Source organism: Pan troglodytes, chromosome 16, assembly GCF_028858775.2.
Source record: "Pan troglodytes isolate AG18354 chromosome 16, NHGRI_mPanTro3-v2.0_pri, whole genome shotgun sequence".
Taxonomy (NCBI): Eukaryota; Metazoa; Chordata; class Mammalia; order Primates; family Hominidae; genus Pan; species Pan troglodytes.
In genome coordinates this window covers 65,515,283-65,530,383 of record NC_072414.2, presented here as the reverse complement: position 1 = coordinate 65,530,383, position 15,101 = coordinate 65,515,283, and the positions used below count along the sequence as shown (strand labels likewise).

The 15,101-nt window shown below is 41.4% G+C and overlaps 2 protein-coding genes across 6 annotated transcripts in view; one reads left to right on the top strand and one right to left on the bottom strand.

Moving 5' to 3' along the window:
• The window catches only part of NPTN (neuroplastin), a 73,466-nt gene extending 62,143 nt beyond the window's left edge, over positions 1 to 11,323 (top strand). For 2 of the 4 annotated variants that reach the window (XM_009429499.4, XM_009429498.4), the window contains 4 exons: positions 931 to 1,204; positions 8,084 to 8,105; positions 9,370 to 9,444; positions 10,289 to 11,323. In XM_009429499.4, the coding sequence (XP_009427774.1) occupies positions 931 to 1,204; positions 8,084 to 8,105; positions 9,370 to 9,430 (357 nt within the window). In that variant the 3' untranslated portion in view covers positions 9,431 to 9,444; positions 10,289 to 11,323. Of the gene's footprint in view, positions 1 to 930; positions 1,205 to 1,546; positions 1,640 to 7,757; positions 7,855 to 8,083; positions 8,106 to 9,369; positions 9,445 to 10,288 lie in introns of those variants that run through there. The other 2 variants (XR_010151415.1, XM_063794186.1) reach the window with 2 other exon arrangements.
• A 2-nt stretch (positions 11,324 to 11,325) lies between these two features.
• The window catches only part of REC114 (REC114 meiotic recombination protein), a 110,395-nt gene continuing 106,619 nt past the window's right edge, over positions 11,326 to 15,101 (bottom strand). For both annotated transcript variants that reach the window (XM_001175167.8, XM_024349283.3), the window contains 2 exons: positions 14,940 to 15,026; positions 11,326 to 11,586 (listed from right to left, as the gene is read on the bottom strand). In XM_001175167.8, coding sequence (XP_001175167.1) covers positions 11,422 to 11,586; positions 14,940 to 15,026 — 252 coding nt within the window. In that variant the 3' untranslated portion in view covers positions 11,326 to 11,421. The remainder of the gene's footprint in view (positions 11,587 to 14,939; positions 15,027 to 15,101) is intronic.

The window sequence follows — 15,101 nt, the reverse complement described above, 5'->3', positions numbered from 1 at the left end:
CCTTCTCACTCCCACCTACCCTTAGTAGGATATAAAGCATGCAGCATATTTTAGTAAATATTTGTTCTATTTTATTTGTTTGTTTTGTTTTGTGTTAAGACAGGGTCTTGATCTGTCTACCAGGCTGGAGTGCAGCAACCTCCTGGGCTCATGTGATCCTCCTGCCTCAGCCTTCTGTGTAGCTGGGACCACAGGTGTACACCACTATGCTCAGCTAATTTTATTTTTGATTTTTTGTAGAGATGGGGTCTCAGTTTGTTGCCAAGGCCAGTCTTGAACTCCTGGGCTCAAGCGATCCTCCCACCTTAGCTTCCTAAAGTGCTGAGATTACAGGCATGAGCCTCTATGCCCAGCCACAAATATTTGTTGATTGATTGAATAACCTTTCCTCTAACCTCTAGTCCTTAAATGAAAGGAAAGTTATGAATTTCCCCCAGTCTGACTAGGAGTGAGTTCTTAGCATTGTTTGTGGAGGAAGTTTACGGAGACTTCCTCAGAACTCACCAAGTGTGAAGTCAGTGTGCTGACTCTGAGGTCATCAGAGAGGCCTGAGGTCCCCGAGGCATGCCTGACTGTAGGGGTTGTACCCCTCCTTCTGCCGTCCTCTTTCTGCTGTGGTTTCTTACCTGGTGTTGGAGGCAGCATTTACTAGGTTGTTGGACTTTTCTGAGTCTCCAGGCAGTAGGACCTGCACTCACTTCGTGGAAGTCGGGGAAGTCTGGAGGACCGATGGTAAGGGAGGCTTGCCTGGCTCTGTCAGAAGTTGATTTGTTGTTGTTGATACTGAAGGGAAATCATTAATGAAATGTTCCTAGACACTGCTTCCTCGTTCTGGCTGGTGCCTAAAAAGAACGGAGAGCAGTGTGACCCTCTCTTGAACATTAGCTCAGTTACTCACTCTCACCTTTGTGTATTCTCACTTTTTTGCAGGACATTGTCAATACCTCTGGCCGCTTCTTCATCATCAACAAGGAAAATTACACTGAGTTGAACATTGTGAACCTGCAGATCACGGAAGACCCTGGCGAGTATGAATGTAATGCCACCAACGCCATTGGCTCCGCCTCTGTTGTCACTGTCCTCAGGGTGCGGAGCCACCTGGCCCCACTCTGGCCTTTCTTGGGAATTCTGGCTGAAATTATCATCCTTGTGGTGATCATTGTTGTGTATGAGAAGAGGAAGAGGCCAGATGAGGTTCCTGACGGTAAGAGCATCCCTACAAAATAGCTGTACTGCTGGGGTTGGTTCCTTCGGGTGGTTTCCAAGTACCCAAAGAGGACTATAGGGATGTTGGGATTCAATCCCTAAAGGAAAGAAGGAAAATTCTTATACCAGTTCCTAACCCCCTACCCGTAAGAGTTTTTTATTTTTATTTTTTATTTTTATTTTATTTTATTTTTTTTGCATTAGCCATCTAGAGCTGTCCTTAGCTCTCTCCCTCTGTTTGGGTGTTTTCCAAACCCTAGTCCCATCTGCCTTTCAGGCCCCATGTGGTGAATGGGCAGCTGTCAGTCTCTTTGTTCAGCTCTGTCCTCCTTCAATACAGATCATCAGGCAGATTGAGCTTGAGGAGAATCCAAGTCAAGCCTAGAAGCCACCCCAAGATGGCAGGCCACCTGGCCTTTCAGGCAGATTTAAGGTATCTAACTGGTTGTCACATGGTTGCCTGGTGTAGCCCCTGTAGGTAACTGCCCCAGCCCAGTCAGACTGTTCTCAGAAAAGCCATTGGAACAAGCCAGCTTTTGGTTCCTTGGTTGGTCCCTTTGATAGGTTTCCAGCGCTCTCTGCTGGGTGGCTTTCCATCTTGTCTCACAGACAAAGGAGAGTCTGATGTATCCACCCATCTAGTGTAAGACAGAGATAGCAAAGACGGAACAAATGGAGTCCATGCCCTGAGGCTGTGCCCTCAAGCTGGCCTAGGGTCAGAGAAGGGAGGAGATGGTAGCAGCAGAACCACAGCACACCACTGAGCACTGGAAAGAGCAAGAGCTGAAATCTTAGGTTATTGGATATGCCTAGAGTCAGAAAAGCCTTGGGAAATTTTTGGTGATCGATTTTTCCTGTGAAGGGGGAAGCTGCTGATGGAGACTTGTATCTGCAGTACTTCAGGTTCCCAGCTGGCTCCCCATCCCCACCCTATAACATGACCGGCGTACAGAAATTAATTGGCCGACTGTTACCACCACTAGTCTGTCCCTGGCTAGACTAGACAGATGGGTGTGCCCCTGGGCTCAGTGGTAGCCTACCCGGGGTGATGGTGGGGTTGCCAGCTGTAGTCCAGCTGTTCTGGGGCCTGTGTTTGTGCACCTGTGGTGCTGTATCCTGCCCCACAGAGCTGGCTGTCCAGTGGAGAATACAAAATGATATCTGGTGCTCCCTCAGAAAGAATGTGGCCCCAGAGGCATGCCAGTGGCTTTAGACTCTCTGGGAGGACATGTTTGAGAGCAACAGCCCCTTCCCCATCTTTTCCTTTCTTCTCAGCAGTTATAAATCTCTCTGCCTGCAGTAAGTAGAGTGAGTGGCTGGTGAGGAGGTTTGTTGATGACACTGACAATATCTGGTGACTCCCTCCAGATGTGCACTCAGCAGTGAGCTGGGCAGAGGCGTGGGAAGGACGTTGGCTGGGAGCAGACGGCCTCTGCAAATGAATCTCTAGTTTCCTGCAACCTGGGAGTGTCCCCATGAGTTTTACTTTCCTACTTTATGAAGTGAACCTGCTTTCTTTGGGATTTCATGTACTCCTAATGCTTTTTCTCTCCAGGTATTTCTCTTTCCTGCTACATATTAGGACTCCCAAGGCAAGAGTGCACCTTTATTTAGACCTGGGAGTAAAGGGAAAGAGTTGCCTGTCTTTCGTGTGTTTTCAGCTTTGGCTCTGTGGGATCAGTTATGCCTCATTCCTGAAAAGGGCCTTTTTATCCCCCCAGAATGCTTTTGCTTTGCCAATACCACCTTCCTCAGCCTGCCTTTTGGAAAGGTTGAGAAGCTAAAAAGTCAGGTAAGAGAAGGCAGAGATGGACTTCAGAACCTGATTTTTAAATTTTAAGGCAAGGCTGGCTGCCACTGGTGAGAGTGATGCAGCAGCCTAGCGTGTTCCCAGCAGAGGTCTAGTCTTTGCCCTAAGAAGTCACCGCGCTTATGAGGTTGCTATCACAGTGCATGTGGCAGGTTAGATTTGAGAAATGGTTAGGATTGTTCTGTTGGACAAGTGCAGACACCTGCCCAGGGAAGCAGCTCTTTTTTTGTAAGGGTTTCTTGGTTACTGAATTCAAATGGGGGACCAGTTTGTTATAGGAGACATCTGTGGCCAGCAAATCTGAACAGCTTCCTAGAGGGAAAGTACCTCTTTTAAACTAAGTTATTATAGACAGTGAACGAATCCTACCCTTAAAAGAGATGACGGCAGGGTAAGTGCAAAGTAAAACCTCCTTGCTCTAGTCTCTTGGGAGAGTATTGTAATGAAAGCAGCGTTTGCTTCGTTGTTGCATAGGGGTGAAAAATCTGAGATGCTGGAATGATGGCAATGTTTGCCTTCTCTCCTTCCCTTCCTGACAGCCAGTGTGGGCCAGGCTCCACTCTCCATCTTCACACCCTGCCCTTGCTCCAGTATTTCCATTCTGTTTTTCTCCTCTGTCTCTTTCTCTCTTTCTCTCAAACTCCATCCTGCTTCCACCCCTGCCCGCTTTTCTTCTCCTTTCCTGGAAGTAATCATTAAACAAAAGAAAAAGTTGAATGTTCTTTGGTGAGTTTCCTTCTTCTCTGCCTTTTCCTTCTTTAGCCAGTTTCCCTCAACCCCTGTGCACTCCATAGGAAGGACAAACTTACCTGTCTGCTTTCTTCCTATGTGCTTCTCCCCAAATTTTCATATAGATATATACATACACTCCTTTTGGAATAAACGAAGAGGTACATTATATTTGACACAAACTTGGGAGTGTTAAGAGGTGATAAGTGTTTACCTATCTGTGGCTCTGTGTTGGATTTTTTTTATACCATTAGGAAAATGGGAATTTTTTTATAGGCCTGGCATACTTCTACTTTGCCAAATAGCACTTTATTATCAAGATACACCCATGGCTCATTTCAGACTCACTGAACTTTTTTTATATGAATGCACAGTCGTCATATTTTGGGCAGTCTGTGAGCTCTTGGTAACTCATCCCCTTACTACAAAAGCACTAAGTAAACAATACAAAAGTATAAAAGCACAAATTTGAACTTACATAGTTTAGTTTAAGTATGTTTCACTAGAAAATCAAATATTTAGATTTCTCACATTGAAAATGCTTAGGATTGAGGTTTAGCTGCTTCCTTTAAAAAAAAAAAAAAAAAAAAAAAAGCCCCATGTCTTTTTTCTTTACCTACTGGAGTATTCTCAGACCATTTCCTACATGAAAGCACCCACCTGCATTCCTTTAGTCCCCTGTATGGTCTCTTTGAGGATCAGTGCCCACTAGGTTGTCTTGTAGGTGGACTAATCTACAGATCACCTTTACCTTCAGTATTTTCAGGAACAAGTGAATCATGGAGTCAAATAAGAGCTTTGTTTTGTTCACTTGACTCACACTTGACTGTATTCCCTGAAAATGTTAAATGATAATTCTCTAAAAAGACCAGGTCAAGCTAGCAGCCTCTAGGCTTCCATCCATGTCATAGCTGGGCACCTGCTTGGGTGCACCTTCTGTGTTGGTGTCCTGCCGACTGCACTCCAGGAGCAGTCAGCCTGTGCTCCTGAGTCTCCCCTCCCCAGGCCCTGGAGGAATGGGGAGTGAACCCACTTAGTTGCTGAGGCCTGCAGTTCTTCTGGATATTTTAGTGACCTCACAGACAGCAAATTAAAACAGGAGCTGATTTAAGAAAAGAAGTGCTGGCACCAAAAAAGAACTTTCTGTTTTTACCTTGGGATAATTTTTTGTAAGCAAGTCAAAGGGACTCTCTTTAAGTTACTGATGGAGAAGATATTTGAGGTTTTTTGGGGGGCCATTTTTAGTGGCTCTGATATAGCCAAGCTCTTTTAGACACTTTAGAATGAAGAGCTGTTCTAATGTTCCAAAATCTATTAGTTGGTCAAAACATTTGGTAGCATATGAAGCTTTATACAGACTAGGGATATTGGAAAAGAAATGTGACTTTTAAAATGACACCTAAAACATGCATTCGGTGTCTGGTCTGTTAACTAGGGGCCATCTGGGTCAATAACAAGTTACCTCATGGAGAAAATGCAATAGGACCAAACAAGGAAGGAAATAGGAAGTAACTCAGTCTCTCTTGGGTTTAATGCTAACCTGCTAAGGTCAGGCAAAATTTAAGTGGATTTAGAAACCATAAAACCTTCTAGTGAGATGAATGCAGTGACAAAGGACCTTTGACCAGAGAGTCAACTCTTCATTATTCGGACTTTAAAGCCATCTTTTTGGAGGTGATATTGTATTAGGCAATCCGTTATTTACTAGACATTGCAGAGCACCCCTTCTAGATGATGAGGCGGATATAGGGGGAGTGAGGGCTGTGGTCCATTCGGTTGGGAAGATGGAACACGCAGATAAATCAGTGTGTGCTACAGTTCCACCGGTAACTTCACTCTCATAAGGTGGATTCCAGAAGCATCTTGTTTCCATTCTCCCCCCAGTCCTCTTCCTCTCATCTAGCCAGTGGCTGTAATACTGAGGTGGAGAGAACAGTCATTGTTTAAGCTGGCTATCTTTTGGCCTGAGGGTTTGGGGTATGTTGATATTTGTCGGTTACTATGACTTCTTTTTTTTCCCCCCTCAATTGCATCAAACCCTTAAAACATGGTGGTAAGTGAGCGATATGCATGCTTTTGGAGTTTGTTTAATCTCCGCTTCAGTCTATACGATGCACAGTTCATAATGTTAACACTTTTCTTCAAGTTTACTTCATTCACTTTCACAACTAATTTGGATTTCAGTTTGCTGTTTAATCCTCATTTACTTTGGTTTCTGTATCTTTTTTCTGTAATTCTGTTCTTTCCCTCTCCCCTGACTTCCCTGTTAGGGGTCAAGTCGTTTTTTTGTCTGACCTGTAGGGGAGAGTGGTGCTGCAGATAGTGATTCAGTCCAGGAGAGTGGGGAGACATGAGGCTCTTTTGTTTGTCAGTGTGAAAGTGGATTTGGGGAGACAGATGAAGAGGGCTCCTGGGATTTTGCCCCTTTGTGAATCTCAACTGCTCCCACTTGCAGGCATGGCAGCTATGCCGGAGGCACTGTCGCTAAAACACCTCCATGCAACCCTTTGCATGTTACCAGCTTGTTGGGCTGGAAAGTGACATTACTAATCAGACACCAGGGAATACCCACACTCCAAAAGGAAAAACAGCCCGTGGTGTGAGGTGCTTGGGTTGGTGCCTACAGTGTCATGCTTTGAAAAGATTAGCCTGGCTATTGCGATTCTCCCTCCCCTGCTTTTTATTTTAAATTTGGGAGTAGATTGGTGTATTCTTGATTCGGCTCTCTTGCATTAGAATTTTGTATTTTCGAGTGCACAGCCAGAGCACTAAAAGTATTCCAAGTTTGCTCCTGTGTCTTTTCATTTAAATCCCCAAAGTGCTTAGTTCCTAGCATGTAGCTGAGCTGGCTTGGCCGGGATGCTGAGCATTAGGATGTTGTGAGGGGAGAATTTAGGCTGGGCTTTTGTGTCTTAGTACCTGGTATGTCTTTGTATCTCTCCACTGCATACACAGCACACAGATGTCTTGGGTGTCCTTAAGTCTTAGTTTGTTCTCTGTACCCGTTTGATAGTGTATACTGTTGTTAGTAGTGGACTCCTGTGGACACTAGTGTGTCGCTAGCCTATTGTTTTGGCTGATGAGTCATTGGTTTGTGGTTAGTTCTTTTTTTTGAAATCCTTTTTTGCTCCAGTCACTGTGTGTGCTGGCGGTGGCTTTGCCTCTCTCCGTTGCCTCGAAGGAACAGGTGGAGCAATGTCTCCCTCTGACAGACATTACTCCCGACGTGTGCTCCTGCAGATGCCTACACTGAGACTGTAATCTCCATAACTGCTTCATGTGCACCAAGCCCCCTTGTGGAATCCTGCTGAGAGTTTTTCTAGAAGCCTTCAGTGAAATCAAACTGTTCTGAATCATTTAGTTTACCTGACTTTTGTATAATAAAAACAAACTAAGAGCACTTACTTGTTCCCTTCCCCTTGTGGGTCTTTTTAAAACATTCTCTCTGTGAATGTGTATCTCTGCTTAAAGGGGATCAAGTTGCACTTAGTTGAAACACGAAAGACTTATAAATCAGAATCATAAAGTATCAATTTAAGAAGGCTTAAACTCATATAATGTCAGCTTTTTGATTTTAAAAAAGTTATCTCATGGCTCCCCTGGGTTTGGCTTCTGGTTTTGGCCAGGGCACAGGAGTGAGCCTGTCTTTCTGAAGTCTTTTCTAGAGGGATGTCACCACTGTTCAGCTTTCCTTGGTGTGTCACAGAACATCCTCTGGTATACATACACTTGTTGCTGGCATAGCCCAGCATGGCTGACCCAATTTAGGTTGAACTATTGTGGTTGCCTCTTCTCAATCTCATTCTCCAGACTAAAGACTCTTCTAAAGATTACAAAACAGCAAGAAAAACAGAGTGCCCTCTGGGGAAGTGAGGATGTGTGGCTAAATGTACAGATGGTACACATCCATTCACATTGCAGGATTGGGCCAAAACTGCATGCATTCACCACAAGAAAACAAACAGCAGGATTTTACAACTGAAATGTTGGTTTGTCTTCTCATCTATTTAAGAGTGAACCACTGGAACTTGGGGACAAGATGAGTATAACAATGTTGCAGCCTATCTGTCCGCTACAGTTGCAGTTTTTCATGACAAGCATTCAAAGTGTTAACTAAAACCATTGAAACAACATACCTGCCATTTAAACTTGAATCTAGAAATAATAACTCCATGAGTGTTTTGCACCTCCAGATGGAATGGCCTTTAATAAATGCTGTGAGTAGCCATGATTGCCACTTGCAGTTTGCTATTCTGTTAATCCTTATGCAGAATCTAACAGTTTTCTCCTTTCTTCTCTTATCTCTCATGGATTTTTAAAAAACTGAACACCATGTAGATGATGAACCAGCTGGACCAATGTAAGTACTTTATTGGACATTGATTCAACAGTATCTGATTGAATGATGTTGTGTTTGCAGTTTAATCAAATGGAGTAGCTAAGATTGGAGGGGAAGACAGTGAGTGGAAATGAAGGTTGCAGTGTAGATTTCTTAGCTTGACACAGATCTGACTAAAAACCACTTGATTCTCAGGATAGGTTATGCAGTCTTGTTTTCAGTGGCCATACAAAGTGGAATACCATGCAAAAAACTTTTTTTTTTTCAAATTTTGCGTATTTGATATACTTAAAATGTGGGGGAAATGGCCAGTATATCTGAGGCTTCCGGTTTTGTCAATGTTAAAACGTTTCTGATCCCAAGCATTTCAGATGAGGAATACTCAACCTGTAGCTACTTAAGGAATGTTTTTTTATGCACTCATATTGTGCCACAAAATTTCTCACTACACCAGGGATGGTAGTAAAAGGGTCCCTGTATTTCCATGTGTTATACTTTCAAAAGTTGTTACTGACCGAGTTTAACTCATGTAATGCAATTTGAGGCTGAACTGTAGCCTGGATAAACTGTCTAGCCCCATTAACAATTGCTCGTATCCAAGAGAGAGGGTACTGCAGGTATGGAATCAATCTAAGATCGGCAGAATCTCCTAGAGTTGGACTAAAGAGTGAGAAGCAGACAAACAGCACCCAAATTTGTTAAGTACCAGAGGGCCCAGCACTGCCAGCTTATAGATTACCTTTTATCAAGAAGGGACAGTGGTGTTGTGTTCAGTGGAGAAAAGTTTTACATATTCTCACCTGTATCGTAATTATAGTTCCGGATTCGAAGGGAAAGTACTTGTCTGCCTTGGGGGTCAAAAGGAGGATAAAATGAGGTATATACAGGTTGAGTCTACCTACTACCAAAATCCATAATCTGAAATGCTCCAAAATCAGAAGGTTTTTTTGTGTGCTCACATGAGGCTCAAAGGAAATGCTCATTGGAGCATTTTGAATTTTGGATTTTCAGATTAGGGATGCTGAACTGGTAAGTATAATGCAGATATTCCAAAATCTAAAAAAATTCAAAATCTGAAACATTTCTGATCCCAAGCATTTCAGATGAGGGATACTTAACCTGTAGCTACTTAAGGAATGTTTTTTTATGCACTCATATTGTGCCACAAAATTTCTCACTACACCAGGGATGGCAGTAAGTGAAAGAGTCCCTGTATTTCCATGTGTTATACTTTCAAAAGTTATTGACTGAGTTTAACTCATGTAATGCAATTTTTCCTCCAAAGGAAAACCAACTCTACCAACAATCACAAAGATAAAAACTTGCGCCAGAGAAACACAAATTAAGTACTGCTTACAATGTAAGTATGGCCTTCTGTAGCAGTCTTAAAAATTATATTCAAATGAATGTGCCTCTATTGACCTTGTTACAAATTCTTCAGTAATTGGTGTTATAAGATATTTTAGTTCATTTCAGAGCAGCTGATACTGATGAAGCCAGTTCTGTCTGCCCAGTTTAGGGACTGGAAAGGAACATTTTTCAGCTGCGTTGTTTTTTGTTGTTGTTTGGATTTTTTAAGATGGAGTCTCACTCTGTTGCCCAAGCTGGAGTGCAGTGGTGTGATCTCGGCTCACTGCAACCTCCGCCTCCCGGGTTCAAGCAATTCTCCTGCCCCAGCCTCCTAAGTAGCTGGGATTACAGCTGCCCACCACCACGCCCAGCTAAATTTTGTATTTTTAGTAGAGACGGGGTTTCATCATGTTGGCCAGGGTGGTCTTGAACTCCTGACCTCAAGTGATCCGCCTGCCTCAGCCTCCCAGAAGTGCTGGGATTACAGGCATGAGCCAGTGTGCCCCGCCATCAGGTGCATTGTGTCACGTTTATATAAATGCCATTTCAGAAGACATATTTTAAAATCAATACTTTCCACTACTATTATATCTTTACAAAGAGGTGAAAATTGTCACCTTCTTAGGTGGCTTATTCCCAGAGGCCTACTAGTCTTACCTCACATCTGGGGGCAAGACAAGAATGGCCAGGTAGCAGCAGGGCCAGAATGTCATCTTGTTAGGCATATGGAGATCAGAATTTCACACCACATCCCTGAGCATGCTGTTTGAACCAAGTTTTGTGTGGCACACGGTGTAGTTGTGAGTGACAGTGCATAATCCCTTTATAATTTCCAAATACATATTTCTTTACAGATCTTTAGGTTCCTGAAACTGGTGGCAACATGACCTGCTAAAATTTTCTGCTTGGACCTCTTTGGTTCTCTCCCCTTTCAAGTGAGCAACACCACAATGACTGTCTAAAGCATGCCTTATTTAGCCTCTCCTGTAAGGGTGATCTAGCCAGGTACATTTTAAACAATGCTTCAGTGTAGAAGGTGTAAACTATTTTGGGCTTGATGTGCTGTGAATGTTGCTTTTTTTTTTTTTCCTTTGTTAAAATATTTAAATAGAAGTGAAAAGGTCCTCTGAGGATCAGATCATGCATGCGCCATTTTTTACTTAATGCAGCTGTTAAATTGGCAAAGCTCTAAAATGCACTGCTGCCATCTAGTGATACATTTTTGTAAAGTACAGCAAAACCTACAGATATATACAGTATATAAATATATATATATATATTTATATTTTTGGGGGTGGGAGAAATCCAAAATAAAGTAAATGCTTGTTTCATTTTTAAGCTGCTGATATTCATTCCTTATTGTATGTTGTCAGATGAGGAAATTGTGCAGTTCTGGTACATAAAGATGAGTAATATAAACTGAAATCTATAATTTTAAGGGCTTAACCTGTGACTTTAATAAGCTGGAACAGTCCACTGAATGGGTATAATGAATTGCAGTATATACGTATGATTGCTTTTTAAGTGATTGATTATCTTTTCTTTTGTTAAGTCATGTAAATTCATAAATCCTTTTGCACTGTGTTGAACCTTATTCTTGTACATTCATTCAATCAAGGCAAACTTTTATAATTTTTCTTTTGTTTCCAATGACCTTGAAATGTTATAGCATGGTAATATTCTATGCAACTATAGTTATACTTTTTGGTTTGACACTGTATTTTTTCACATTGATTTACTGGTTGATGATAGATTTTATAACCTAACGGTTCTCATGCGGTGCGTAACTGTAGATGCATGTACTTGTGTGTTTTGTGTAATTATTGAAGTGCAATGATGTATAAAAAAGTGGATTCACCTGTTTTTAAAAATAAAACATTGATAAAAGGTGTTTGGATAATACTCTTTATTCTAATATCTTCTTTAATTTTAGGAGGAAGCATTTTCAATACTTTGAAGTTCCTTAGTTATATATGTATATAGAGCATTAATTTCTCAAACCCGCCAGCTTTTTCAGTTCCTTTTCTACCTCTTCCACAAATGCTGGGAAATTCTGATCCATAAGGCACAAACGTAGGAAGGGGCCTAACTCTTCTGCACCCCATGCAGATTGTTCATAGACATGGGGCAGCTCCTCCGATGCCAGAAGAGTCTGCAGGGATACCAGAAAAGTCGTTACAGATTACAGGTAAAAGCAATACCTGGCTAATAGAACACAGGCAAATAGTGCTTTAAGGAAAGATTAGCGAAATACACACCAAAAAAATTAGTGTTAATTAGCTTTACAGGCTTCCTTTACATAGTTTTACTGTTACATTTACAATTTTGTATATTAATATGTTTTCTGAATACACATAGCATGTGAGAGAATCTTGTTGCCCTAAGGAAAGAATTTCAAATGTACTGATGAAATGTTTGCAAAGTTGAGATTCTACTTTAATGAAGAATACTGTGCTGATAACCTGTGGATTGAAAACAAACCTATCAATGAATGAGCTCCACTAGCTTAGTTCATCTTCCCCACAGCATAGGTGGCAGAGTGGATGTGAGCAGCCTACTATGTGCTAGCTGCATTCTGAATGTAAGAAAGAGGCCACAGACTCCCAAAGGACATTAGTTCACACGCATCTTTTTCTGGCCATCTGTGAGTTTTGACAAATAGTCGTGTAACTGTCACCACAATCAAAATACAGAACATTTCTTTCACTTCCCAAAAAAATTCCTTTATGTGACCCTTGTGCTAACCATTACCGTCAAACCCTTAACCCTTAATAACTACTGATCTCTTCTCCATATAGTTTTGCCTTTTCCAGAATGTCATATAAATGAAATCATAATACGCTGTTGAATCTGGCTTCTTACACTTAGCATAATGAATACATTTGGGATTAATCCATGATGTTGAGTATAGCAGTAATTCATTTTTATTGCTGAATAAGTATTACATTGCATGGATGTGCCACAGTTTGGTTATCTATTCTCCAGTTGAAGGACATTTGGGTTTTATTTTTTGCAATTATGAATAAAGATGCTATAAACATTCCCTTACAGGTTTTTGTGTGAACACAGGTTTTCATTTCACTTCAGTAAATACCTAGGATTGAGTCATGTGGTGAGTGTATATTTAACTTTGTAAGAAACTGCCAAACTGTCATCTATAGTGGCTGTCCCATTTACATTCCACTAGCAGTGTAGATGAGAGTTGTAGTTGCTCACCCATCCAGGGTTTGGTATTGTCAGTTTTTCTTTTTGTTTTTAATTTAGGCATTCTAATAAGTTTGCAGGATGTCTCATCGTGGTCTTAATTTGCATTTGCCTAATGACTAATAATGTTGAGCATCTTTTCACATGCTTATTTGTCATCTGTATGTTTTCTTTGGTAACCTGCAGTGTTTTAAAACCAGTTGAATAAGTTGTCAACGTTTAAATATTAGGAGAGTTCAAATAAAAATCTTGACAATTTGGAAGATCTGGCAACACTGGATCCACAGTCCCACATGACGATGATGGGCTCCAGTTCTGTGTGGTCCACTTACTTTGGTGCATTGACTTGGTCATCTTATTGACTCCTCACATTAATTCTGTGAGGTAGGTGGTTTTATTCTTTATGTGGATAGCATGTTTTAGTGTGTAAGTACATAACTGGTATTTCTCTAGGAACTCTCTGTAACAGAAACTTACTTGGGATATACAGCACTTGTTTTGTTTATTTTTAGAGATGGGGGTCTCAATATGATGTTAGGCCAGGCTAGTCTTGAACTCCTGGCCTTAAATGATCCTCCTGCCTCAGCCCCCCAAAGTGCTTGGGACTACAGGTGTGAGCCACCATGTGCGGCCTACATCCCTTGTGTTAATTGCATTTCTATCCCATCTGTGGTTATACCTCACTTAATATCCTATTAAATGAACATTTATGTTGTTTCCAATTTCTTAAGCATTGTGATGAACATATGTATATTTGTGTAGTTGAAATGAAATTATAGCTAACATAATATTAAATTTGATATGTACTGCTAAATTGCCTTCCAAAAGGTTTTACCAACTTACATAGAATAACATGTCCAAAAGATAAGAGCAAGTAAGTAATGTATCTGAGCTCCAAGCTTCATGCTTTTTCTCATTTGTATATGGTTCTTCCATACTATGTAAATAAACTGGGCAAAGGTATGCCTTTTCTAGCAATTGTTATTTCCTAAATAAGGACATCACACCCTGCCTTGCTTATTGTTTTATTGCAGCTCTGTTTTCCTCAGCTTCTCTGATTCAGTTAGCCCCTAACCCCAATGCAAATATGGGCATTAGTCCTGCTGCTGGACAAATAATTTTTTTCATAGTTACGGGTTTATTAAAAGAAATAAACATGAATTCTTAGTCTTCCTACCTCTTGAGTTTTTTATTCTATATGATTGTCCATTTATTTTGAGTTAGTGGCAAGCCAGATGGAGAAAACCCTTTTTCTTTTTTCTTTTTTTTTTTTTTAAACTACTGATAGTACAGTTTAGTAGAGGGATTAAAAGAAAATGTGGCCAGGCATAGTGGCTAACACCTGTAATCCTAGCAATTTGGGAGTCCAGGGTGGGGGAATCACTTGAGGTCTGGAGTTCAAGACCAGCCTGGCCAACACAGTGAAATCCTGACTCTACTAAAAATACAAAAATTAGCTGGGCATGGTGGCACACGCCTGTAATCCCAGCTACTCAGGAGGCTAAGGCAGGAAAATCACTTGAACCCAGGAGACAGAGGTTGCAGTGAGCCAAGATCGCACCACTGCACTCCAGCCTGCTGGGTGCTGAGGCATGGTGAGACCCTGCCTCAAAAAAAAAAAAAAAAAAAATCATACTTGAAGATTGATGAACTTCACACAGAATTCTGTGGCAAGCAGAAGCTGCTGGCTTGAACACCTGCAATGAGGAATGCAGTGAGGGGGAGACAAAGTCCTTGCAGAGCTCCCAGGAGAGTGGACATCACACAACCATAGTTTTGAATGAAGAGGTTTTGCAGCAGGGGGCAAGGGGCTGTCTGAAAGCAAGTCTGAGTTAACAGTTGAATCCTCCTGGGTTTCACATCCTTAGCTGAGTACTAACAATCTACCCATATAGAAACTGTTGTAGATCTGAATCCACATTCATTTTGATATTTGTCTTAAAATAGTTCCCAAATTTCATTTCCATAATTACAATGGAGTCCTCCATTTATTCTTTTTTGGGAAAGTGGTGATTAAATTTTCTATCTTGGACATTCAACCACTTTTCCCCTTTTTATTTCCTTAGGAGGGTAGATCTTGACTATGTGCCTGCAGCCATCATGTCTCACCTCACAACTTACTGTAATAAAACTTAACTCTGCAAGGGGTAGATGAAAATGGCCCGTCTCTGTCTCTATCACCTTTTAGAGTAATGCTTTAGAAGTTTCTCTCCTAAAACAAAGAAGTGAACAAAGGGATACAAATTCTTAGGGGTCACTGCTTCTCATGACAAGAAAATTGAACACAGAAATAAGCTCTACCTGAGCTAACTGCGTCAGTGAGGTCCTTCCGTCTGGAGCGCCTGTGCCCGCTGTTACACACACTTGCTGTTCTGAGTGCTGGTGGGACTGGAATAAAACAACATGCAATAAGGAGACTAGCTGAATGTAATCTTAAATACCAAAGGCCATTAAAGAAGCAGA